This window comes from Passer domesticus, chromosome 1, assembly GCF_036417665.1.
Source record: "Passer domesticus isolate bPasDom1 chromosome 1, bPasDom1.hap1, whole genome shotgun sequence".
Taxonomy (NCBI): domain Eukaryota; kingdom Metazoa; phylum Chordata; class Aves; order Passeriformes; family Passeridae; genus Passer; species Passer domesticus.
In genome coordinates this window covers 48,619,256-48,646,643 of record NC_087474.1, presented here as the reverse complement: position 1 = coordinate 48,646,643, position 27,388 = coordinate 48,619,256, and the positions used below count along the sequence as shown (strand labels likewise).

General features: G+C 37.7%; 1 protein-coding gene across 3 annotated transcripts in view; it reads left to right on the top strand.

Moving 5' to 3' along the window:
* FBXL2 (F-box and leucine rich repeat protein 2) overlaps positions 1-27,388 on the top strand; it is a 50,802-nt gene that overhangs the window by 21,372 nt on the left and 2,042 nt on the right. For 2 of the 3 annotated variants that reach the window (XM_064419343.1, XM_064419341.1), the window contains exons 3-14: positions 5,864-5,918; positions 7,394-7,468; positions 10,376-10,470; positions 12,666-12,734; positions 12,821-12,916; positions 13,217-13,343; positions 13,537-13,611; positions 16,786-16,916; positions 20,805-20,865; positions 22,298-22,342; positions 22,645-22,701; positions 26,346-26,558. In XM_064419343.1, coding sequence (XP_064275413.1) covers positions 5,864-5,918; positions 7,394-7,468; positions 10,376-10,470; positions 12,666-12,734; positions 12,821-12,916; positions 13,217-13,343; positions 13,537-13,611; positions 16,786-16,916; positions 20,805-20,865; positions 22,298-22,342; positions 22,645-22,701; positions 26,346-26,558 — 1,099 coding nt within the window. Of the gene's footprint in view, positions 1-5,863; positions 5,919-7,393; positions 7,469-10,375; positions 10,471-12,665; positions 12,735-12,801; positions 12,917-13,216; positions 13,344-13,536; positions 13,612-16,785; positions 16,917-20,804; positions 20,866-22,297; positions 22,343-22,644; positions 22,702-26,345; positions 26,559-27,388 lie in introns of those variants that run through there. The other variant, XM_064419346.1, reaches the window with a different exon arrangement.

The following is a 27,388-nucleotide window of genomic DNA, read 5'->3' as shown; positions in this document are numbered from 1 at the left end:
GCTTCAATTTCAACCACTGTGAACTAATCATTAGGCTGACTGCTTTTATTTAGTAGGATGTGTTATAGTTGCCAAATTTGTACTTCATAAAATCACTTCATAAAAATAAAATCTATATAAAAAAATATAGAGTAGCTGAGGCTGGAGAATTAAACAGAACTGGCCCTTTTTGAATTTATCACTGGGCATTTTGTTTCAGATACTGAGAGTATGTGAAAAGGTTGCTGTCGTGTTGTTATACATGGTCATACTTTACAAATAAATAAAACTCATTTTCAAAGAATGAATAATAGGATCCACTTGTCTTGCAAGTAACATGTAGACCATGAAAGGTTAGATGCTGTCCTTTCTAAAATGAATCCAGCAAAACTGATTTCTGTTGCAATGGAAAATAGCTGTCAGATCCTCTAGTTAACGTAGTATTTTGCAATTGCCAATACTTATGTCGATATTCTTTAGTAATAAGTTCCTTGGTGAAACAAAAGGAAGTTTGGCTTGTGAAGAAGTGGTTTTTGTTGTTGCATTTGTTACTGAAAGACTTTTTATAGAGATCACCTGAGAAAGATCTGCATTGTTTACAAGTGGAAACTGCAGGGTTAAATTACTGGGAAGTTTTGGAGCATGTAACATAGTTCCTAGTTTAAATGCTTTACTTCACAAAAGTAGCTCATCTGCAGTGAAAAGGGGTTTGTTTTAATAATTGACCTGGAAGGTCAAGCATTAGATGAGTCAATGGATGTGTGCTTTGTGTAGCAATTGGTGTTCCTCAGCCTTTTGCTATTGAAACAGTCCTGAGAGATAAGATACTTGGGTTTTTTTAAATAGAAAATAGTCAAATTCCTTAAGATTTAAATATGCCTCTCTGTTTATCTTTCCAGTACAAGTGTTATTGTGTAGTTTTATTGAATAAGGTATTACAGGATTTAGCTGCAAAGTTGGTGAAGTTCAAAAGTACACCAGCATTAACATTGCTAATTTAATAATATAAGTTTATTTATTGAATTTAATATTTATTAAAGATTCTTCTTTTCTGAATTATGGCTATGAGTTATTTATCTTACCTGCATGTTTTCTGGCCTATTCTAGTGTTTGTACACACTGCTCAACTACACTTAACCATGAGATGCCTTCTACCTCAGTGGGGTGTTTAGTAAAATGGAGGAGAGAAGGTGAAGAGAAACCTTCCATGTATAAAGAATTGTAAATATGGTTTGCATGTGTTTGAACACAATATGTGTTTGAACACAATTAGTGTTCACAAATAGTGAACTAAGAGTGTCTGATACCCACTTCCACTGTTACTTGGGCAGGCATGGAGAAAATGCTGAGAAAAAACTACTGAAAAAATAAAATCCAAGCTGTGAAAGCTGTACTTTTTCTTCCTGATACTTTTCCAGGCTTGTAGGCTTTGCTCTTCCATATTGCATGTGAAGGACTGTAATGCAAACAGATTTGCTATGCAAGGAAGTGTACAAGTCCATAAGAAATCCATAGTCTAAAATGGGGACGACATAACAGATTTGTTGTGTGCATGTTTTGTGAAAACTGGACAGTGTGGTAACGTTGAAAGGGTCTTCTAAGAAAGTTATCTGGTTGATGTGCTGTCTTCAGTGAGGCATTTCTCATCCTTATTACTTTAGTTTTCATTTAGATAAAGTTTTTATCGTCCTTGTGTGCAAAGCCACTATAAATTTAAACAGCATGAAAATCAAAAGTTCTAGTTGTGGAATTCTATTCACAAGTCAGTTATAAAAAAACCCATATCTTAGTTTTTTGGTGAAGCTTTTTAGAAATTACCAGGTGTTTCTGTCATACCAAATTCTGGGGGTATGGCCAGAATTTCTAGGAAGTCAAGTGGCTGTGTGTGGTATTCACTGCATGCATCTCATTGTCCATTTTTTATCAATCCTTATAGCATTGTATCAAAATACCTACAATGAGTAATTGCTGGGGTATTACTTCAAAAACTTATTCTTTATATGATCAAATGTGGAAGGGCCTGAAAAAAGCAAGAGAGAAGCATTTTGACTCTTGCACAAATTGATTTGTCCCTCTGTAGGAGGTACACTGTACAGAGTTGGGGTTTTAAGAAATGGCTTGTTTCTTTCTGTTACCCCTTAAGGAAAGAAACAGGATTCAGCTGTCTCTGTTTGGAATGACATTGGGCAGTCTATTTATAGCACAAGGGAATAATGAAGCACATGTGGGAAATACATGGGAAGATGCTGGAGACTGTAGATAACTACTTCAGCAGAACCATATAAATTGCAGTGAAAGTATCTCAAAAAGGTGACCTAGGTCTGTGGCCCTCTTGTGCTGAGTTTTGGTGGGTCTTGGGGTATCAAGCAAATTCCAGAGTACAAGAATATGAATCCTAACTGCAGCACTTTTAAGCAGGCAGGAAATGGGTGAGATTCTGTAAGATTCTTGTCTGATGCTGTGTCAAAAAAGCTGTTACAATGGCCTGAAATGGCTTTGAAAATGGAGGTGATGAAATCATACTTCATGTCTGTGTACAGCCTTGTTGATACTAATTAATTTTTTAATGTTGCACATGCTTCTGATGTCCACATTTGAAGAAACATGCTGAAAAAATAATGGGCAGAGAAAAGGATATTTAAAGAACAGAAGTAAAACAACTGTTAAAACAGGAATTAAAGATGACATGATAAGTGGCTTTTAAACTTGGTGAGGATAAAGTATGAACTGCTAAAGCACTCTTTAATTTGGTGAAGAAAAGTAGAACACAGCATAGAGCTGGAAGTCAGACATTCACCTTGGAAATAAGGGAAACATTTTGACAGAGTGATTAACCAGTGGAACAAACTACCAGAGAAGGTGATGATTTTCCGTGTCTTGAAGGCTTTCAAATGAAGAATAGATCCTTTTCTGTAAGCTAGGCTTTGGCCAAATGCTGGTTTGCCATGAGGGAGTTGAGGAACTCTGAGCTTGTACAACTCTTTGTGCCTTTGGCATGAAGCTGACATGTGCTGCAGGGACTGTTAACATTGAAAGGTCTCCAAGGCCAAACTCATGAGGCACGTGTCCAGAGTGGTGTGTGCCTAGGGATGAAAAGGCTTGAAGGGCTCCAAGTGTTGGTAAGTGTATTTTCCTTCTTGAGCTCAATACAGGCTAACTATGGAGAATTGAATAGCCTGGGACGCTAGAACTCAGAACAGATGATCCTAAACGTTACTGTGAATTTATTAACTTAATTTCCATTTCCTTGTGTTAGTACATGCCAAAGACTGAAGTGGAAATGAATCCTGCTGCTGGCTGCTTCTACCTATGTAGCTGTGGTCATAGAGGACAGAAGTGCTATACAACCAGCAGCTGCCCTGCTTGGTAGATTTTTCCACTTTTTAAAATTGCAAGTGCCTGCTGATGATCCTTCACCCAAATGCCAGACAATGTCACTGTCTGTTCCCGTCTCATTTTGTTGGTTGCATTTAAAGTCTTTAAAGACTCTGAAGTTTTTTTAAGAGTGAAATGACTTTAAACCTCAGAGTCTTGTGTCTTCTTGACCAGTTTTCCTGACTGGTAAGGATTTGCTAGTAATTCTGTGAGACTGCAAGGAGACAAGCAAGTGCGTGTTAGCGGTACACATGAAAGACTGATTATAGAGGGTAAATAAATAGAAGAGCATGGAAAAAAGTGTTCTCAAGCACATGTGCAAGATGCCTCTTTGGAATTCTAAAGGTATTTACTGGCATCTCTTGCCTGTTGTACTGTATAAGTGAAGGGTAATAACTGTGCTTTTGATTGCTGATAATATATCTTAATGTTGTTACCTGTTTTGATGGGGACAGCTTCGGCTGTCTTGAAGGAAAGGTTTTTCTCCAGAAAAAAAAAAACCCTAAAAGCATCACAAATGTTTACACTTGCTAAAATGTTTCTTCTCTTAATATGAATAACCACTTTCAGTTTTTACCTTTTAGAAAGTCACTTCATACAGAATGAAGCAAAAATAAATACATCTGTTCTCCATTTGGTTTTAGTTTAACTTTTTTTTTTAGCAGAAATCCTGCATCAGTATTAATCTCTTAACAGCAATAAACAATGAAACATGAAGATAGACTGCCAGACAACTCAAGAGTGGTGGGGGTGTATAAAATACTATTTTCTCAACATTTTACAGTTTCCTCTGTTGTTTCTTATTTCAGCAGAACTGGATACCTTGCTTCTAAAGCGTGTCGCATTCTTATTTAGGCAAGAGTATTGTGTCGCAAGTTCTTTCATTGTGCAAATAACATGGAAATCTGTCTTTTGTGCTTCTGTAAATCTGAGATAACCCTCAGGTTCCACTCTCACAGTGGTTCTATGAGGAAGCTTCTGCAAGCCAGGAAGCTTTTGCAGCTCTCTCTCATGTAATCTCCACAGCCTCATCTGCTGACATTTCCCTCATGGTGGGGAGAAAGGTGATGTCAGAAAAGGGTTCCTGGTGACTTGCTGATATTTATGCTGCTCTTAAAAGAGAGAGAACACTTTCCAATGTTCATCTGAACAGTCCAGTGATTTTCTGAGCACATTGTGTACTTTGTACATTCAATGCCGCTAAGTTTCCTGAAGTGGATAGGCCTCAGAAAGGATGTTCAAATGTCAAAATAGATGCTATCAAAATAAATGTTATTGACGGGATTTTATAAACTGTTTCATAGCTTGTGAAAACATCTTTCCTTCTGTTTGCTTGGCTATTAGTTGTTTTGAGAAAGTATATTACTCTATAGTAAAAAAGAGAAGAAAAAGTTTCCAGGTGTCAAATGAAATATTGGAAGACTACTATCTGAAGTGATCATAATAAATTCCAGAAGGTTGTTATGATTAAGAAGTACTTTCATTACATTTTTTGCTCTTATCACAGCTAAAACAATGCTTAAGATGTAGGCTTTGAGCTCTAGCTTCAGATTTTCATTTGAAAAACAGTAACCAGAATGTTATGTGATTAAATTCAACATCTCTTATCAGTTGTTTGCTCCTCAATGTTAACATCTAACTATAATATGAAATTTTTCTTATTACTATTCATGATTGTGATGACTGAAAAAGTTCCTTGGCAATCAAATAGCAGTTTATCAGTGAATTACAGGAACATCTTTCATATATTTCATAGATTTCATTCTCTGTAATAGAAAATTATTTTTAATGGGATCTATATTTTATGCTTAAGCTAATGATGTCTTTTTCACTGAGAACGTTCTCTAAACCAATTTTGTTTGTGTTTGGAGATGGTATTTTGCAAAATTCATTTTGACAGTGAAAAATTTCTTTCTGTAAACTATTAAGAGCTGACAGCCCTGAAAAATTGGTTCCATGATCAGAATAGTAAATCTGAATTTTTCAGCTCTAGTTGTTTCTTGTAGAGTAAATTTAAAAAAAAGATACTATGTTAGACTTGGCAGTCACTGTGAACCCTTTCAGAAATTTGGGTCATTGTCCCTTGTATTTGTCCCTTAGATTCTTGAACTTGGATTTATCTATTTCTTACTCTTCCCCAACCTCTGAAATCTTCATCAATATCTGTGTAAGTTATTTCTTTAATTGTAGCACAATTAAAGGAATATAAGCTAGTTTCTGTGAATTAAGAAGAAAAAAATATCTGTTATTGTAGGGAGAGGGAACAGAAAATAGATTTTCAGAAGCAGTATCTGCTGGGTTCTCATATGTTGGTGTTGGCTGTCTTTAGATTATAGCTATTATATTATTCTGTAAGTCTCAATAACCAAAAATAATTTGGTAAAACACTCATATAGCATTTAGTCTGTTTCTTGTGTGACTAGTGTCTTTCCATAGAACTACAGAAACATGAATACATACATGCTTACAATTAAGCATTTTAATTGTACTTGTTTTCCTTTCTTTCTAGAATATTTTCTTTCTTGGACATAGTTACTTTGTGTCGCTGTGCACAAGTTTCCAAGGTATGTATTTATCTTGGAGTTTTTTGTTCCATATGCTATTGTCTTAATTACATCCAAATCATGGGATTCACTGCAATCTAAAAAAAAAAAAAAAGAAAAAAAAAGAAAAAAAAAGAAAAAAAAAAAAAGAAGTTTTCTCAGTCTCTTATTTTATTAGAGCAAATGAGCAGGGGTTCCAGTTTTGTATGTGTATGTGGGCTTAGTTGCTGTGTACAGGAGTTCTGTCTAAAGGCTGTGGAAAAGATATCCAGTCCTGTTTGCTCTGTATCTAGAGAAGAGATTGAGCCCAGTTTGGCATGATGGCATTTGCTTTTTATAAAGCATGTGGCTGTATAACACTATTTTTCAGGTGTAATTGCTGCTTAAAATTCCATGTATGGAATTGGTTAATGTGCACCATGTGTCTAAGAAGTAGATCCATCATTTTCTTGCCAAATACAAAAGTAGATGGATGTAAAGTAGATGGGCTACTAGTGGAGGAAAAAGGCACACACAAGATATTAGTGAAGGCATGCTAAGTAAGTTTTTATTTTTAGCTTGTCTTCCTTTTTTTCTTCTTGAAATAAAATGAATAATACTCCGTTTCTACATCAGCTGCATACAATGAACTATATTATTATACAACATACAACTATATTATTATACAACATAAATGAACTTAATTTCATATTTTTCTTCCTTCTCTTACAGTTGGGTTTGATTTGGGATTTAATTGATTTGTTGTTTTAATGTATAATTGTGTAATTATTCTGTCCTGCAACTTCAGTAAGTCTTGTGAGTCAGGTGACATCAGGTTTCATCTAAAACCTACAAAACTGCAAAGAAAACCAAGGTGATTAAATAAATTGTATCTTTGAAAACTTGTCAGTTGGACGTGGTATTCTTTTTTCTCTCATGTTCTGCATATATCTGTGTTTCTCTGACTTCCTAATTTTGCTTTACTTTGAACAACTGTTGCTTTGACAGTGAAGGACAAGCTCTCAAACATGTACATGTAACTTAGCACATGGAAAGGAAAGGCCTGGTCCTAATAGTGGGAAGTCAGCAGTTTTCTGAAAGGTTTCTGTTTTCCTAGAATAGTAACTAGTGAGGTTGAGGAACTGTGGTTTTATTGAAAGGAATCTCATCTGCAGCTACTTTTTTCCATTTAGATATAGCAAAACTAACCAATTAGAAAACTTTACAAAAGCTTTTTAAGAATGGAAGGTTAAATCTTTCTCTGTGTGTGCTTCACATTTAATATCTTGCTTTGCCATATGTTTTGTAGCAACAAGTTAACCTTTGAAGTCTAATCCATTTAGGAGATTTGCAATTAATTTCTGTAAATTCTACATTTTTAGCTATGTATGAGTACTAATATCTACAATTTTTTTAAATGCTGCCTGAAATTGTCAAGTTTGTAATTGCATTACTGAGATGAAAATGAAGGCAGTGGGCAGTGGAGATAATAAATAAACTGTATGTGTTTTCTTTAGGCATGGAATGTTTTAGCTCTGGATGGAAGCAATTGGCAAAGAATAGACCTCTTTAACTTCCAAACGGATATAGAGGTTAGTGTCTTTTTCATTTTAAGGGCATTTTTTATTCCTATGGAAATGTTGAAGAGCATAGCCCATTTGGAGTGCCCGACATAACTGTGCTTGTTTTCACACATTTTAAAGACTAAGTTCACGAAAATAGTACTGTGAAGAAGCAGATGAAAAAGAACTCTGTATTTGCCTGTTTTGTTGTTTCTTTTTTCTTGGATATGTGTTTCAGTTTTGGTTGCCAGCTGTGTATCAGATGATTTTCATATATCACATACATATAAGGCTCTAGAAATTCAAGCCTGCTCATTTCCAGAAAGGAAAGGTGTAAACGGTGCCTCTGGATGGAGTGAGATTCTTGGAATTGCTTTTACAATCTAATGGATAGTTTTGCTAGTCCCAAATCCTTCTATGAGGGGGCCATCTAGTGCTGGAAGCTCACTGGACACTTGGCTACAGCATTTGGAGATTGAGGCATTAAAATGCTAGACAACTTTTCTTACTGCAGACTTGCCTGGATTTGATTTGGTGTGTATCTGGTTACCATTTTATGACCATTTGTTTCATAAGGTTTAAACCTTGTGTAAATGCAGGTATATGTGAAGTAAAGTCCTTTCCAGTGTATAATGAAAGGTTTAAGGGCAGGCTTGTCTTCTGTAAGAAAAATATGTCTGCATTAATGCTATCATAGATGTGCATAACAAATAAAATATGACATCTGAAAATTAAGAAAATAAATTAGTGGGGAATAACAATTCCTTGATTCAATCTGGACTGATTTATTATTTGTTGATACAAATTAAATGTAGACTACAATAATCGATTTGCTTCTGTATTTTGTGTTTTAGCGTCTTAGTTGCATGAATAAAATCCAGATGTGTTTCATTTGCTGTATTTTGCTTACCATGGTACAAACTGTTCCTAAAGCTTTACAGTAACATAGAAGGTAATTTTTTTTTCACCACTCTTTTAAAACTTTATTGCCAACTCCTGTGCTCTACTTAGCTTAAACAAGAGGATCTTGCAGAGTTAGGAGAAAGATTTTTGGCATCTGCCTTAATCTAAATGTGTCAAAGAAGACTTGGAGCTTTAATGTCATGTTTTCAGTTGCCTTTAATCTTGTGTTCCTCATTCGCCAAGAAATAAAGTAAAATCCCACAGGTCTGCAGTCCTTCCTTTTGATAGGCCTTTTCTGTGTTTGCAGTCATTTTGGTGTTTAGAAACACAGAATTGTATTTTCAAGTTTTCAATATTTTTGTCATATATTTTACCTAGTGTTATTGCCCTCTGAGATGCTGAGATATTTGTAACATGGGATTCAGGAGAAGGAGTGAAACTAATTTATGATCTTCTATTGCTATAAAAAGCTATTGTGGTTTGGAGCAATTCAGTTACTTCAGTATTTAAGTACATTTGCAATACGTAACTCTTGAATTTACTCATAAAAGTGTGTTCAGCAAGAAATGATTTCACAAAAAAATTTTTCAACAACACAGTTTCACATTTGGTGTCTAAGAACTCTTTTTAGCTGTTTTAGTACCATATTTTTTTGTCTGTGAATTTAGGACAGGTAAAAGCTCCCAGCTGTATTTGGCAACTTTGTGCTCAGTTGGACATGGTGCTGTTTGGTGATTTTTTCAGTCAGTATTTGATCTGAGAATATCAAATTATAAAAAAGTAGATTTTGTGAAATTTTCTTTATTTCAGACTTCACATGGTAGAGAATAAAGTGGGGGGGAACCCTATAAAAAGTGTTTGTTTTATATAAAAAATGTGTGATCTTGAATTTAAATGTACCTTAGTATTTCTTGGTATGTGGAACCAGTTGTGTTTTGAGTGACAAATTATTGAGTGACAAATTATTCAAACAGCTAAATGTATTTGAATGCACAAAAGTTGTCTTCTTTAGTATGCTGGTTTTTGGGAGGTTTTACGTGATTAAAGAAATAAATTACTTTGGGCAACTTATCTCGTTATTTGTTTATATTTTCTTTGAATAATTCTTTAGGATTTGCCTTTTTTCTGCAATGTAAATTGAACTTGCATTATATGTTATTCATTGAAGAATTTATCCTTACAGTAAAGGTATTTGGCCTTTGCTGATAAATAATACTGATTAATTGAAAAGCTTAGAAAAATTTAAGTTAGATTTTCAGTTTCTTTGTTTTGGTGTAAACTCTTTGAAGTGATAAGATAAGCAGTGTTGCTTATGGACCACGAAACAAGCTCTGGTAAGAAAATATTTTCCCATGGTGATGGCCAGGATGTTAGTATTAGAGAAAGACAATAAAATATAACAACATGGCAACAAAAAATCCACTGACCTATAATACTACACGTATTTCTTCTTTCAAAAAATAAAGGGAGTGTTAAAAATGCACTGTGCTGCTAGGTATTAGTCCTGTTGTTGCTGCTCTCACCAAGGTGTTTGGCACCTTTCAGTTGCAAGCATCCCTATGGCAGGAGCTGTAAAACAGGGACTTACTGGAGGCTATTGTGATGTACTGGCCTAAGCAGGTCTCTGTGGGCAATTTCAGCTTAGGTGCTGTAAGAGTGACTGGGACTCTTGAGGAGTGGCCAAGCCTCCCATTCCACCTCTGGGGCAGTTCCCTACTCATCTGACAAAACTTGAAGATCATTTTAGTAGCCTTAATGGGTAGGATCTGCTGTGACAAAAAGTTGAGCTGTGTGTGATTGAATGAAATAAAGGAAGAGAGAATTAAAGATTGAATTGAATAGTACCTGAGTGTGACTGGAGATTCTCAACAGGTAACTGTTCTTTCTTAAAGCAGAAAAAGAAATTCAAAGAGTTACAGTTCTTAGTGGAGTAGAGTGTAGCTGGGGCTAGTCTTAACTCCTGGGATTTTTAATTTGGCTGGAATATGGTGTCGGAATGAAACTCAGCTAAATCTTCCTTTTATTTGGTTTAAGGGTCGTGTTGTGGAAAATATATCAAAAAGGTGTGGTGGGTTCCTGAGACAGCTTAGTCTGAGAGGATGCCTTGGTGTTGGAGACTCCTCTTTAAAGTAAGTAAAATCCTTGATAGTGATCACTTGTTTCCTAATGTGTACCCCAACTGCAGTTAGAGTACTGTTATGTTTGTTTGTGTTTCTGAGTCCTGACTGATAACCAAAATGGGATACTTAGGTAAGTACTAAATACCTTAGTATTGACTAAATGAGACATCAGTTTGAGATCAAAATATAACTTCTGTTATTTTCTAGAAATGAACCAAGAAATGAAAGCTGTGCTTTTAAAAAACGTGGCTTTTTCTTTCATTAGGATTATGTTGATATTGCTCCATTTTCAAGTGGTTAAAATATTTTCAGACTATACTCTGGCTTCCTTCAATAGTCAGAGTATCCAGGTTAGTGATCATTTTATTGTTTATCATCTAGTCTGGACAAGAGATGACCCTAGCAATAGGAGTAAGGATAAAGACTGGTACCTACATGGAGTGCCTACAAAATCAGGAAAGATCTGGAATTCTTTTCTTGGTCTAAATAAGAACAGGCAGGCGACAACAGCATCTTGGGAGGCTCTAGAGAGGACAGCGACCCTTCTTTTACACAGGATATGAACAGAGCTGTGCATTCTTTTGTTCCCAGAAGAATGTTTAAATCCATATAAGCTTTTTCCAATGCAAACTGTTTAGCCAGGTTCCTCTGTGAGTATTTAAACCCTAAGATCCTATCTCCAGCTGAAGGTGGAGCACCACGAGTGCTTTAGGGCTCAAAGAACATTTGGAGGAAGTCTTGGGGTCTGGCTTTTTTGCAGTTATGCTTTCCTCCTCTCTCCCTGAAGCCTGGGTTGGATGGTGTTCAGTCTCAAATACTGTAGCCATTCTCAGGTGGAAAATGTAAGCACAAAGATTTTGTTATCAGTGGGCATTAAGCTAGTGTCCTGTGACCTTTAGCTATTTCTAAAATTTATAAGTAAGTAAATTCATAACTTTTGTCTCTAGAGTAAATTTATGCAGCATTGATTTTCAGATACTTGTTCTGAAAGTGATTTTTCCTGTAAGGCTGTTTATGTTGAGTTGTTTCCAGATGTATTAGTTTTGTGGGCAATACTAATTTCTTTATTTATCCTTCTTCTACATCAACTTTTGAGTAAAATAGCCAATTACTAATGTAGATACTGGCCATATAAGCACTGAATGCTTGTGGCAGGTCTGTCAAGACATGTCCCATGCTTTAATCTCAGAGACAGTTTGCTGTTCCTCCAAAGTGTAACATCTTTCCAAGTGATTTGAAGAGTGTTTTGACTGTAAATCTCCCTCCAGTATATGAATTTTGGAATAGCTGTTTTGAGTATTCAAGTGGAAACTCTCACCAGTATAACTGCTTGCTGGGTTTTTTTTTCCATTGTTTGCAATCCATGCTGCAATCCATCCAGAAGTTGTTACCAGCTGAGCGTGTAGTCAGATCTGTTAACCAGGGCAAGCCTCCAGACAAAACTGTTTTTGTGTGTTTCCTTCCCTCCTGCCAATAAAATCCATGCAGCTGAAGGAAACATGGGCATAAAAACAATGTTCTGAAATGCAATGTAGCTGTAAATATTACTGTGCACAGATGAAAAGAAAATGTATGCATTTCTTCAGACTAATTAGTATAATGATATATACAGGTTCTCAGCAGTATAATAGCTCCAATCGTCCTTAAAGTTCATACCCAGTAGTGCATACTGATGCTTTTTATTTTTTAAAACAATAAATAAGCAATTTGCAGCCTACAGGGCATTCCACTGGTAGTTCAATAGACTTAGGTCACCCTTTACTATTGTAGCAGGTGTGTCCCTTTCCATTTGCTGTGGGAGCAAGCTCCTTATTAAGACTTGCAAAGGCTTCAGTAATGAGATATGCAAAAACTCTTCCCAGAAACCTAATGTTTAACTGATGTAACACTTGAAACTTTCTGTTTATGACCTTTGAGTTTTTTTGTTACAGTATTTGAAGCAAGTTCTGGCTTATATATGACAGAATTAACCACCTTGCCCAAGTGGTATTTGAGAGAGAAACAGCAATTTCCTAAGACCAGAAACTTGCAGTAGGAAAAGGAAGAAGCAACCACTGAGACAAATGTGTTTGAAGCATACTTTGCAGTTACTCTGTGGCTTGAAGATCAGGTTTTTTGACCAAGGTGGGAGGAGGTACGGGACAGAGCGCGCTCTAGTGACTGCCTTGGACGTTTTATTAATTCACCTTTTTGTTGTGTTTTAGGACCTTTGCACAGAACTGCAGAAACATCGAACACTTAAATTTGAATGGGTGCACAAAAATCACTGACAGGTAAGTCAAAGAGGTTTTTTGATTGATGGGAAAATTTGGAAAAAGAAGTAGCTGAAGGTATTTTTAGTGTGTCTGCTGTTTTGCAGCACGTGTTACAGTCTTAGCAGATTCTGTTCCAAGCTGAAACATCTGGATCTGACATCCTGCGTAGCCATCACAAACAGTTCTTTAAAAGGTTTAAGGTAAGAAGATTCAGTGTTGTGTGTTAAAGTGTTTAAAGAGCTGTTCAGCATTTAATAAAGTTAAAATATTGGTGCTGAACCTTTGTGCTGTGGTCAGCAGGGGCTGTATTCTATATCTAAAACTTCTGGGGTGTAGACTGTGGTGCTTGTGTGTGGTCTTTTCTCATGACTTTTCTGTGGAGGCCTGGCACAGTCCACTGGCTATCATTAATTTCTAACAGTGTGTTTAATTTGGGTTTCCCACTGTTATGACTATTTGAAGGCTGGATTTAACTTTATGTATTTTTTTAATTCTCCCAGTGAGGGTTGCAGAAATCTGGAACATTTGAATCTTTCCTGGTGTGATCAGATTACGAAGGATGGTATTGAAGCACTGGTGAAAGGGTGTAGTGGACTAAAAGCTCTATTTCTTAGAGGTTGCACACAGGTACATAATTGCTTGGGTGATCCTTTAGGAATAAAATTTTATTTTGGGTTTTTGAATCTCCATGAATTAAAAAATGTCATTTTTGTTATAGTATTTTGTTCAATATTGCAAGATGTGTACATTTTTTGGGCTGCTTGCTATGCTTTTAATTTCTTGTTTCTTTTCCTATGTCCAATTTAATTGCTAAATACAGTTAGAAGATGAAGCATTGAAACACATTCAAAATCACTGTCATGAGCTTGTAATCCTGAATTTGCAATCGTGTACAGTAAGTATTTGAAGCTTCCAAAGGTACAGTCTCTAAAAATCAGAAATCATTTTGAATGCTAATCAATTGATCTGCTATACATTTAAGTAAGATAATACATTTCTAGAGTTTACAGGATTTTGTGTGAAATAGTAGCTTTGAATGAGCTGGCTGTTTCTACAGCTGAGTTTTGACTTGAAGTGTTGAGTTATTTTTTTCCCCTTCATTACATCTTTTAAGTGTGGTAAACTCTAGAGTAAGAATTAACTGCATTCATTCAAATTTCATTAACTGTGTAGCATTTTGGTCTATTCATAATTCTAAGGTTTCTAATTGCGCAGAAGTCGTGTTCTGGGCTACATAATAGAGAGTAAAACATAATGGCATCATAACTGAAAATGATTCAGAACCATCTAAGTGGCAGAATGGCATGCCTTTCCAATAATAATGGAGAACACATTCATTAATAATGAAATGACTGGGAATCATTCATGTATTTGTCATTCTACTTAGAGAACACAAATTTTCTTTGCTCTGGTTTATGTTGTCTTTTTCATTGTTTCTGATGTGACTTTTCAGGATTGGGGAAAGGACTCCTTTTAGATTTTAAATATATCTAAGTCATTCTTAAAAGATATTGAAATCAATTAGAATTTTAGTGTTTCAGTCATGCAGAGTTGAGTAATGAAATTATAATTTTTGTTTGTTTGTTCTTGAAAAGTTTTCTAGTTTTATTGCTAGAAGGTGTCATAAAAACCTGCAAAACTTTCAAATCTGTTTTACAGATTGTTCTAGAATGAATGTGGCATGGGAACATTTTTTGTTAAGATTGAACTGAACAGATTTCTTTAAAGTGTTGAGTATTTTTGAGTGTTAGGGATTATTTAAAGTTACATTAACATTTCAGAAAATAAGAAGAATAAGAATACAAAGCTTGAGCTTCCATGATACTGATGTTTAGTGAAAGAGAATTTTTCAGTCTGAATGTAGGTGCCCACTGAAGCTGGGCACTTGAAGAGAACGGCAGTAAAGTTCCTTCTTTTGGTCAGAACCACACTTAAATAAAGTCAGTACATCATTCCCTCCCCTTTTACTCTTCTGCTTGCTGCCCTTCTCACAAGTTCTTTTTCTGTTTTGTTTTGCCTGAGACTAATGAGATATATCAGGGCCAGCCTTTTCTGACTGTTTTTATGGAAGGATCTCAAGCGGTGGGTTGATAATCAGTTCTTATCTCTCCCACTTAACAGTGGCATTAGCACAGAAGTGCACCAGAGCTTTCCTTTGGTCAGGATGTCTGTTGTTATATAGTACAAACAAGAAATCCTCCCAAGGGGAAGTATTTGTTCCTTTGAGTTTTCGGAGTTGCTAGTCTGTGTGTCCTGCCTAATTACATGTGCTTTAAAGCTGTATTTCACTGGAGGTGTGTCCTGCTTGCTATGGCTTGGAAGCATGCTTCCAGAAGCATCCAGGCTCCATATGATCAAAGGGATTTTTACACAGCAGGTGTCCTTGTGCTTTATATGGGCCCCACTGTAATTCTAGTGACTCTGTTTTATGGGCCCTGTAAAATGCCAGGCCAGATCCAGCAGCTGTGGAATGAGCTGTAGTATTAGCTTTGGAAACTGCACATCTGAAAGGTACCATCTTTAGAGAAAGATTTTAGAAACTTGCAGGGACTTGCAGGCATTTTCTGAATGCTTTTCTTTCCTGACAGTGATATGGGTATGCAAATCACAAGCAATTTCAGAGTGGAAAATCTTCATTTATGACTTGAGGGCTTTTTACAGCAGAATAAAATTTGCATGGTCCTTGCCTTCGAAGCCATCCCTTTTTCCAGTAACAACATCATGTGTATTTCTCAAAGCAAACAGAACAGTTCCAGAAAATAACATGGTTTTGGAGAGTCAAATCCAGAAATGCCTGACTGATTTGAACAGAACACCAAAACTTCTTACCTGTAGATTATACAAATCCTTCTGGATTCCCAAAAAGAAAATGAGACCTCTAATTTTCTGCTGATAATAATTTGACTGAATTAGTTGCAAAATCTAAACTTCTGATATTAAAAAGTGCTGGGCTGGGGAGGGGGAAGCATAAGATAAATGTCCCTTTGTGCTGAGCTACTGCTATTTGTCATCCTGTTTTCATCTAGGAATGGTTATTTTTGTGGTAATAGCACCAGAAATATGCAACAGTTGTATGAGCATATTCAAATGAGGGGCTTATACAAGGCTTTCTATTAAAAATACAAGAGAGGTCTTTGCTCTTATTGCAAGAGTATTATAAAGCCAGGAAATAAAGCAACCTGTTTCACAGAGCAGAAAAATTAAATTCATAGTGTTAGGAGTAGGAGGAGGACAGAGAGCTTTTTTCAGAATAGAAGACTTGTAAATAAAATCTTATTTGCACACACACAGTAATCCAGTTCCTGTTGCTATTTTGTATGCAGCTGCAATGGGGCTGTTTCTTATAGTTCCTGTTTCAGAGAGAAAACCTATTTATTCATATTCTAAATTTGGAGTTACTTCTTGCAGAATATCTGCTACAAAATGTTTTTGAGAAATTAAATGTCCTCCTTTGAGTTAAATCTTTCATCTAAAGGGGTATGTATAGGGTAGGACAAATCTGACTTTTACACTTACCTTCTGTAAAAATGGATTATGTGTAATTGTTTCCTTGTAACTCTTGCTTCAAAAATTATCAGAAGGTGGAGGTGTTTGCCCTTGGGTTCTCATGCTCCAGGGCAAATTAGGTAGTTAGCTCTCCTTCATTGTGAGGCTTTGAAATCTCTTTAGCACTGTTCCCAAATGTACACAGTCACTGGAACACAAGACCTGGACCCCACTGATATACAAGAAGTGAGCACAATTTTAAAAAAAAAGGAAAAATTATAAAACAAAAAGCAAAGTGAAAGAGGAAGACAACACCAAACAACTCTCGCTTTGTGATTCACACTGCCTTAGAGTAGAACTTAAGGTCTATGGAAAAATATGTAGTTAAGTAGGAATTGTAAATATTGATTATCTTCAGTGTTATCTTTGTACGTGGTTTCCTGACTCTGTTTTTTTAGTTGAAAATCCAGGTTGCCTTGGTTATATACAGTGTGACAGTAGCAGTTCAGTGGCAGTGTCTTGAGTTTTCTTCTTGGCTGATTACTTGATATGGAAGTAACTTCAACCTTCTTTTGTATTGCAGCAAATTTCAGATGAAGGCATTGTGAAAATCTGTAGAGGATGCCATAGACTGCAGTCACTCTGTGTTTCAGGCTGTAGCAACCTGACAGATGCTTCTCTCACAGCACTTGGTCTGAACTGTCCAAGGCTGAAGTGAGTATGTCATGAGTGTGTTGTATGTCATGTTCTTACTGGTCTGATCTAAGACATTCACTTCTGAAGATGAGCTGCATTTGCAAACAAAACACTAGGTACATAAACTTGAGGGATGGTCCTCTATAGCTTCATATTAATGTAGTTCACTGTATATCAGAACAACAAGAGTTAATGTATAACAAATCAGATGTGCTTAACCCAGCAGTTTAATTCTGTGCTTCTAGCTAAATATTTTAGGTACTAACTACAAGCGAGAAAAAAAGAAGATATAAAGCCCATTACTTTTCTAAAAGCTAAGAAGATCTGTGGTTGTGTTGTTTCTTTTGATGTTTGTACTGTGATGTGGTTTTACGCAGTCATTTTTCTTATAAAATAGCTAAATTGTATCTGATTATTATATTAAAAGATTTTATTATAAAAGTGCTTTTAATATGCTCTGCACTACAGTCTGGTGTTCTTAAACTCTGAAATAAAGTGTGCTCATGTCTTTGCAAGCATGGACTGATATTTATGAGAGATGTTTTGAACAATAGGGGGCTTATGAGTTAAAATAATATAAGCTTCCCCATTGGTGTAATTTATGCAAACATGTATGTTACAGTGGGCTTTAAAACCAAAGCTCAGTTATGCAGCAGCTCCCTGGTTATGGAGACATATTGCAGAGACAGATAATACTTCTAATGTTAATGTAAATTAAATAAAAATATTTCTGGATGACAAATGGCCATTTATGATAGGAACATGCAGGAGTCAGAACTTGTTATCCTTAAATCACAGGTAGGGGAGGAATGAGTAGTAGTCTGTAAAAATTAGGGGATGCCGCATTCAGATGTCAGTGTACCATATGCTGACACACAGTGTTCCTTTAGCTGAGTGGGTGAAAAAGAGCTTTTGTTACTGTAGAAAACCTGTCCTTAAAACAATTCCAGGCTGACAGTCCCCTTTGTGTCCCTGTTCACATTTATTAGGAGCTTAGGAGCCTTTTGGCAAACTTACTGGAATTCCGTAGAAAGCTGTGCTGTTACTGCTGGTCTTTTTCCACCATTTCTCTCGTTTTCTCAATTAGCATCTCAGATGGGCAATAAAAGGAGGTCTAAACTGCTGCTAGTTGTGCAGTTCTTTCCAAGAGCAGTGCAAGTACAGCAGGAATTGTTTCAGCTTCAGTAGGAAAACTGTTCAGCCACGAGGGGGAAGGCGTCTGCTGTTCTGCTCCTGTAATGAGGAGCAGCACAGCAAAAGAAAATCACCCTTTGCAGTGATTACTGCTGAGGATTACTGCATGATGGAAGGACAGAGGATACAGCTGGTTACAGCTAGACTTTGGGACCATGGATAGAAAGTACTGGATAAAAAAGTATTTGTTGGAAATTAAAGGGAAATGTAATTCCACACTTGTTCTGTACCTTCTGAATATTTCAGTGTTGAGTGTGAAAGCAAACTCTGCTGCCTCTGTTGGACTTGCTGACCTTGTCAGGAAATTTTTGAGTATTTTCTGTGCTGTGCTACTCTCACTTCACTTTGGGATCTTGAATGTCCTACTATGCTGCTTTCCATGATACTGCTGCATTTCCCTGATGCAGTTGTTACCAGTCACAAATATCTCCTTGGACAAAAACTTAGGTCAAGCTTTCAGCAGACCCTTCAGCTATATTTCTTATCTCACATCAACATACAAATGTCTTGTCATCCCTCTTTACATTTGCTCGTTCAGGTGGTTGGTACCATTTATTTTTTTCTTCTTTATTAGCACTTTTTAATGCTATAATACATGTAGGTATTTTGGCAGGGCTTGTCAAGAAAAGCACCTGTGAACCATGAATGCCTTTGTCTGGGTGGGACTGTGAAAGTTAGGATCATATTCCTTTCAGCCCCACCAGCTGCTAATTCCACAGGAGTAGGGAGGTGCTGAGTGCAGAAACATTCCAGGTGTGCCCAAAAAGCAGCTGTAGGCAATGAATGCAACTCTGAATCTGACTCAGAGAACATTTCTTTACAGGAGTGGAGAATCCTCTTTGAATATCATTTTGCCTCATCAGCTCCTACGTTAGGTACTTTTTCACAAGTCACTGAGTAGGAAATTCATGTCAGCTGTAACAGGAAAAAAAAGAAGAGCCCTCTGTATTTAAGCATGATCACTAAAACAAAAACAAAAATTAGAACTTTGGTCATTATTTCCATGCAACCCAATACCATCTCACCTGGTTTTTTTTCATTTTAGGGCCTGATTAGCGCAGCATGTGTGATTGCAGCTCACTCCCCATTCTCCTGCCCTGTCTGCACACCCAATTTCAGGACAGCTAGAGCTGCTTATATTCTGGTTTCTTATTCCTCTGTTTCTATAGTTGCCTTTTCAACTGGGTGTGCAGAAAGTAGTGTCCTTGCTATTTTGGATATCATTGCAGATGTCTTTGCCTCTCCACCCCCCGTTAAAGTCAGCCATGTAATGAGATGGGGTTTGTAGCAAGTAAGTGATGAAAGGAGTTAGAAGGGTGACAAATGTGACCTGAGTTGTGGGAGGTTTTTTCTGGTGGTGTTGTTTTTCCCCTTCCTATTTGGTATCACAGGCAATTTTCAGAGTAGCTGAGAGTATTTTATGAAAGGCTGCTAACTGCCCTTGTTGGAAGGGCACAGAATTCCTGAATGTAAGTCTGTAAAATAAGTCCCAGAGGTATTAGAACCATCCATTTGGGAAGAGATGCCTGTCTTGTACTTAGATTGAGTTTCCCTCATACTTCTGAACCTTGTTGAAGACTGGAACTGTGAAAGTGGCTTTTCAAGCCTGTGGTGCTGCTCAGCTCTAAACTTGGCTGCCCTCTTGCATTTGGCTTGGAAGAGGCTGATCCAGCAAAGTCATAGAGCCCCACATCCTGTACTTTGGTGGGGTTGTAACTCCTTCATGCACACAGTGTGGCTTTTCCCTTTGCACTTTCTCTCTAGAGAGAGTGTTCCAATGGCCTCCCAAAGCACTGGAAAGATCTGGAGGTGTCTCAGTATTGCCACAAAAATTTCTTTTGTCCTGCTTCCTCCCTGCCAGCCTCAGTAGAGCAGCAGTGGTTGCTGTAAGTTGCACTTAGTTTGTGCTGCCCATCCCATGGCTCTGTGGTTTCCCCTAATTCATCTTGATCCTCACTCCACCTGCAAAGGAAAGTGTTCCTCAAAAAAAGCACGAAGAAAACAAAGACAACAAATGGAATGGAGGCCTGTTGTGCATACTAGTTGTGCTCTTTGGGGCAGTTGACCTTCTGGGTTTTTGTTTTTTTTCTCGATACTACTTCCCAGTGCCTGTTGGAAGAGTGTTAGGATTATCTTTCCAAATCCAAAACAATGTAGTTTTCTTTAAGGTCATGTTGATATAGTTTGTTGTTCTTACTCTGGGCTTGGAGGTTTTTAGCTCCATGCTTTCTGCTAACTTGCTTCACTGTGCTTCATGCAGAGGCTCTGAGGGGATTTCTAGTAAGCACTTTCTCAGTTTTGTGGTTTCCCAGCAGCCTGAGTTTAGATAACAGGTTTTAGATGCAGGCTTCATCTCCATTTTCCTTAACTCAGGATTTATTTTTCCTTATCTTTCCTCAGATAACACACAAGAAAACTTGGTCACTATGCTTTTAGTGAAGCAAGAGGTTAAAATAACCCTAATTGTGTATTTTTTTTTCACTAAATGTTTTCTGACTCAGAATCTTCTGATAAACTGGATTAAAAGTCTGCTTTTTAATTTCAAGTTACGGTGAAAAATAGGGGAGGGGGTGTGTGTGTGTGTATATTTCTGTATATATACACATACTTTTACTATTGAGAACTTTTAAGTTGCAGAAGACAGATTTGTATCTCAAATGCATTTGCTTTTCTCTACGTTAATGTTTTCTTTAACATTTGAAACTTTTCCAGGATTTTGGAAGCTGCAAGATGTTCACATCTCACAGATGCTGGCTTTACCCTTCTCGCACGGGTAAGGGTCATTTCAGAAGGTCACAGCTCACCCTGTTTCATTGCTGCTGAGCAGCTGTGAATTGATGTAGTCCTGCTGGGAAGCAATATGAGAAGAGGAAAATGAAAGTAGAAGGAAGCCAGTGGAGGAGGGCATTAAAAAGCTATTTCATTACTGGATTATACTTAGATCTGCAACTTGATCTAATTTGCCATCTATCATTGCATTTTTCACTTTTTTCCTCTCTTTTTTCATTTGTTTCAATTGTGTCTATTACATTTAACATTATTCTAAACTCGTGTTATGTATTCTATCCAAATTTCCCTTATATTGATGGCACACACCCTTGTTGTGATACTTACATCCAAAAAATCACCGTAATTGATTGTTCTGAAGACAACTTTAAATTACAGATCACTTACATTATACATTATAAGCACTTGTGCCCTGGTTCATGCTGTAAATATGTACAGTAAGCATAGTGGTAGTGTCAGAAGCTTCTTGTTAGACTTAGGTGTTTGCTGGTTAGGAAATCTGAACACAAAAATTATACTCTATAAATGGGATTTGCTGCTGCTATTTAATGTGAATGGAAAGGGGTTTTTTTTGGTAGCCACAGTAGTTAAACAAAGTGGTTTTCTGATTGTCCAGCACTACATCCTCAGTCTCTTGGTAGTCACCTCTAAGAGCAGGTAAGCCTGCTCTTAACCTTTTTTTTCCTGTTCCTGGAAAAGCAGATTGGGAATTGGGCCAAGCTTTGGCACTGTGTGGTCTGCTGCAAGGCCACAAGATTTCCTTTTCTTGAAATTAGCCATGATCAGATACTGAAAGCACTTCTGAAAGCTTGCTGGGGTATCTCAGAATGTTGCTCTGAGAAAATTGTGCAGGTGTGACATGCAGCTTCCTTCTGCCCTTACAGTTGACCCCATTTTAATATTTTCAGCATTTATTGGCAAAGCAATTTGGTTTTAAGGCTTCTTTCTAATGTATGACAACAAAGAGAAATGTGCCATGGGCTTAAGTGTATTCCAGATGAGTTAGGTGCAGCTGATAAACACAGAAGTTGGATTCATATGTGTGCAGAGGAGCTGGCTTTAGTGCACGGGCTGTGAATACCATGGGTTTGGAGTGAGAAGGGAAGCAGGGCTGCTGAACACTGGTATGTCCTGTTCAAACCCCACAGGACAAGGAGGAGACATTTCACTTTGTAGGAGAAAGGCTGAAATTTAGATATTTCAGAGGGAGGGAGTATTGCTTGTTAATTCATCTGTTTATTTCTTTTAACAATTTTTTTTTGTCATTTGATGGTGATCAAATCTTTGAAGGGATTTATATCACAGTTTCCTCTTGCAAGCTGTGCTATCCCATATTATAAGCCCTGTGCATTATTTTATGTCTATATGCTGTTTTATTTCATTTATTTGTTTATCTGTTCATTTGTTGTTTATTGTAGAATTGCCATGAGCTGGAGAAGATGGACTTGGAAGAGTGTGTTTTGGTGAGATTTAATATGAAAAGGAATATTGAATGTCCAGTGTAATAATGCAATACATTAACACTTTTGTCTAGATGTTCTCTGATTTTTATAAATAGTGTTGTGTTTATGGTAGGAAATAAAAATAATGATTGGGAAATTCTATACAGGGAGATACTAGGCGTGTAACAGGTGATGAGTTGTTTTCCAGAAATAACAGAACCCTCAAGAACCCTCATCTGGTAGAGAAAGAGATACCATTTTGGAGGGTTGCCTCTCCTGCTGTCTGTTGCTTATAGCTGATGTTTGGTTTCTTTTATTCCCAGATAACTGACAGCACATTGATACAACTTTCCATACACTGTCCTAAGCTTCAAGCATTGGTAAGTGTAACTCCTGGTCTGTGGCCTGCTGTGGTGCTCCCCCTGGAATGACACACAGGGACAACTCCTGCAGTACAAGGCTGTTCACTCTGTCTAGAAATAATTCCTGATGTACAGTGACACTGTGCAAAATATGTGCAAGTTTCATAAGTATTCTAAAAGCAGCATGTCACTCCTAAAATATTTACATGCATTGTGTGATTAAAAAAATGTTACCAGATCAGTGAGTGAAAACCAGAAAGCTTTTATTTTATGGCTAACATCCTTCATATTTTATTCCTTACATATTTGATTTAACTTAAAGCACTTAGATCCTTTATGGATATTCTCAAGTGTTCAGTAATGGTTTTCTTAGGGAGTATGACACTTTACATCAAATATTGAATAAACAAAACCACCCAGAGAAAACAAATGTAATCACTCTGTAAGCAGTTTTTTTCCAAGCACTTATTTTACATTTACATAATAAATTATGGAAGGTTTCCTTGGACTTGACTTTTGAACATAATTGGAGAGGATTGAGAGTGGGGTACCCTGCTTACTGGATTTCAAAGAACTGTTTTGTAGGGAGTGGTAGCTTAGATCTTTCAGATCATCAAACCTAATTCAAGGTAACATAAATTTGTTTGTTCTTCAATCAAGGTACTTTAAAATTGCTGGATTGTTCTTACAGTGGGAGCTCCTGTATTTCAGGCCAGTTGTCCTTTTAGTGTGGATTTGTTATAACTACTTAAATCTACGTGAGAGAACAAGTATCTTTATAATCTGTTCTTAGATGGGATTAAAGGAAGGTGTTCTGCTTCCTTAATTAAGTTGTGTTATGATTAGTGTTACTAAGGTAGCAACATGAGGAAAGATGGCTTTTAAAAGGAGCTTGTTCACTATTTAATGTTGTTGATTTTTTATTTTTCCTTATCAACTGTCCAGCTTCACTTCTGAACCGTCATTCTTGATGTTAAACCAAATGAGTTGTCAGGAACTGTGGTGCCATTTATATGGGACACATTTTTATATTGTAATCCCAGCTGCAGCGAGTTCTTGCGAGACATCTTTTGTACCAGTTCTGTCAGTGCTTCAACAGAGATACCATAAAACCTCATAAAGCCCATGCATTTTTTTCTGAGCCTGCTCCTCCTTGCTGGCCTTTGTGTGTTTGCCTACAGACAGGGTAGTGTGGCATTGGTAAAACATCACAGCTTTTCTAAGGGAACCAGAAAAGCTCATTTCTTTGGTGTGTGTATATATATATATATATATATCTTTATATATAAACTGTGGATAGGAAGGATACATACTCAGAGATTGTGTGTGAACAGTGCATGAGCTAATCTTGGTGCTTCCAATGTCCTATAAACTCCTTTGCAGCTGTGCTTTAGTGTATTTCTAGTTAGAACAAACATTTTGGAGTTGCAGAGATCGACTCTGGATTTGCTTTTGTCATGTTAGGAGACTCAGTAGATGGTGGAAATAGGTAAATCTTCAGTATTAGAGTGCTTTATTGCCTCATGCACTTAAACAATTTCTGGTTAAAGTATTTAATTGTACATTTAAATTTGTAGAGAAACTGAAATACTCATGATAGTCCAGAAGATGAGAAGACAATTGAATTCTTCACAGCATGTGAAATTCTCATAGTGTGTCATGCCATACTTGATTTATGCACAGCATTTAGTATGTATTAACAACAACAATAACAAGGAATTTGACCATATCTCTTTGTTCTTAATATTTCAAGCAATTGTATTTGTAAAATTCCACATTATTAATGCTTTTTAGCAGACTTGGAAAGTCAGAAAAATCCTGTGGTTTAATAAGAAGTGTATATAATTTGGCATATTTGTTCTACAAAGTTCTACAAACTCAGCTGTACATTCTGTATTGTCCTTGCAGTACCAAATACCGTGTCCCAGGAAAGCTGATTTTATAAGCTGCTTACTTCCTGGGATGGAACACTCCTAATTAGCCAACAGTTTCACACAACCTCCTTGTCCTTCCTTGGAACAGCAGGTCTGTTATGAACGTTGGTTAACCCTGCAGCTGCTGATTGTCCCCAGGCTCTGAGCCAAACCAAGCGCTCAGAGCACGAACACAGAGAAAGGAGATACAAGAGAGAGCTGATGTGTTTGAAGACTTAAGAGACTGCCTGAATGGGTGTCAGGAGTTAAAACACTGCTGGTAGGGGCAAGAGCTTAATTTCTGCTGTCTTTTGGAGACAGTTTGCCCTCGTGGTGTTTCTTGGAATCCCTGCTGGGTGCTCACACTTGGCATGTAAAATTGGACAAGCTGGAGCTGAAGGGAGGCCGTGGCTCCTGTCAGACTCCAGGGGAGATGCAGACCTGTCTCCCAGCCTTTCTTGGGTTCCCTGTTCGTTCTGTAGAGCAAAAGTTGAGGGCAATTTGTTTCAAAGAGCAGGATGGACCCCATGGGTCTGGTAGCAGGAAGGAAACGCTCATGACTGTAGCTGAGGTGAAGAAAATTGGATGTCCTCAGGTTGCCCTGTCAGGCTGGAATGAAAAGATGTGTTGTACCCAGAGAGGGGAAAAGTTACATGTTAGAGTTGGGGGATTGGCAGGTCCTTTTTAAGCACTGCTATTTGCTTGCTCTGAGTTAAAAAATGCTTTTGGACTGCTGCAAGTGTTTCTTCATCAGTTGCTGTCTGAAAAAAACTACTTGGGGCAGGGAAATGCTACTTCAGAACTAGGCAGTTAGACTTAGGTACAAGTACAGGCAAAACACAGGGCTGAGCATAAAGCAAGGCACTAGCTCAGAGCCCAGGGCAAGAGGAGAAGAGTTCACAGATCCTGCACATTTCACTGGGGAAGACTTGAGAGCATTCATTTCAGTGGTGACAGAGTGGTTTTTTAAGCCGCCTCTGAGGAATGTCTGTTTCCTGTTGTTGTCATCATCCGTGCTTCTCCAAAAGTCATGAATTCCCTAAAGAAATGAGGAGAGTGCTTTATGTGGTGCCACTGCCCGAGATACAACATCATTTTCCGTGTTCTTCAAATTCAAGGGAGTAAAAAAATGTGCTGAAGAGGAGCAGATTTTTTTGGTTTATTATGCTGACTGTTGCAGAAAAGACTGCTCCTGCAGCTGTACAAGATGTTTATTGCTCCTTGTCTGTACAGCCTGAGGTGCCAAATGTTCATGGCTTGTTTTTCTTTGAAATCATTATTTGGCAAATCAGTCTATTGTGATTGTTCTCCATCTGCGTGGACTTGCAAAGGCTTGGTCCTGGTGTATGGATGAGAACATGGCAGCTGTGCAACAGTAACCCCTGAGCAGATACTCATCTATTCCCCTATGCTCTCAATCATCCCTTAGTTGTTTCTGGCACAGTCTGTTTGCACTGTGTGGGACAATTGGAAAAGAACTCCCACATTCATAGAGAGCAAAGGGGCCTGAGGAGTTTTGCCAGTGATGTGTTTTGGGACTCAGCTTGTTTTGAAGCAAAGTTAAAATCAAGTACAGCCATTTTGTTAAGTAAAGCAGTTTCTTTTTTTACTCTTATGGGTTTCAGCTATGTATTATTTGTAGCTATTTAACCACTGGAGTGAAGGAGGTTGAAGAGGACTTCTGATGTTCAGAGGCTTGAGTAACACAGGGCTGAGGGACGTTGTTAATTGTTTGCCTTTCTCTTTTAGAGCTTATCTCACTGTGAACTGATCACTGATGATGGGATTCTTCATCTGAGCAACAGCACGTGTGGGCACGAGAGGCTGCAGGTGCTGGAGCTCGATAACTGTCTCCTCATCACGGATGTGACTCTGGAACACCTGGAGAACTGCCACAACCTGGAGAGAATTGAGCTGTATGACTGTCAGCAAGTCACACGAGCTGGAATCAAACGGATCAGAGTATGTGTTTCCTGGCTTGTTCCCATGGAAAAGCCAGAGCTGTTGGTACTGATTGTAGATTGTAGAGATTGTAGGAGTCCTACAGGTGTCCCAGGCATGGAAGGCTGCATAAACCGTCTGACTGTCCTTCTGTTAGGTCTCCATGTGTGTAACTTCCCTCTATAAACATCAGTAATTGTCAGTTCTAACTCATGACATTTTGCTGTTGGAATGATGAGCTCTATCTTCTGCCTTCTGTATTTTTTTCAAGTAGAGTCCTCTGTTTTTAGGATGGTGTGGTGGCATGCTAAATCCTGAATATATGTTAATACACAGAGCCAATATTAAAACATCTGCATGGGTATTTCAGTTGATGGGTTCTAGGGCCCTCAGGCGCTGGAATCCAGCCCCAAATGTTTTCCCTGAGTATCTCACCCATTAGGTCAGGGACCACCTGCATTGTGGAGGCAGCATTTTAGCCTTGAAGTTAAACTTGTCTGCAGCTTTGTATCCCAAATTTGCATCCAAACACTTTTGCAACTGGAAAGATCATCCCTGACAGAGACTCAAATTGAAGGCAGAAGCACAACTTTATGCCATCCTGCTTTCCAGGATGGCAACAGCCGCAGAAATACGGGAGACAAGGTCCAGAGAAGCTGTCCCTCAGTAGCCAGGGTCCACCCCTCTTGCCCTTGCAGTGAAGCATGTGCCTCTCCTGATGTGGAGCTGTCTGGGCTCATCAGTGCTTTGTTGGGGAACCAGAGGGAGCCCTGTGCAAGTTGAGTGCCCAGACACTGGTGTGCCTTACTGGATGGGTCAAGAGGAATTCCATGTGAGGAGAAGACAGCTCG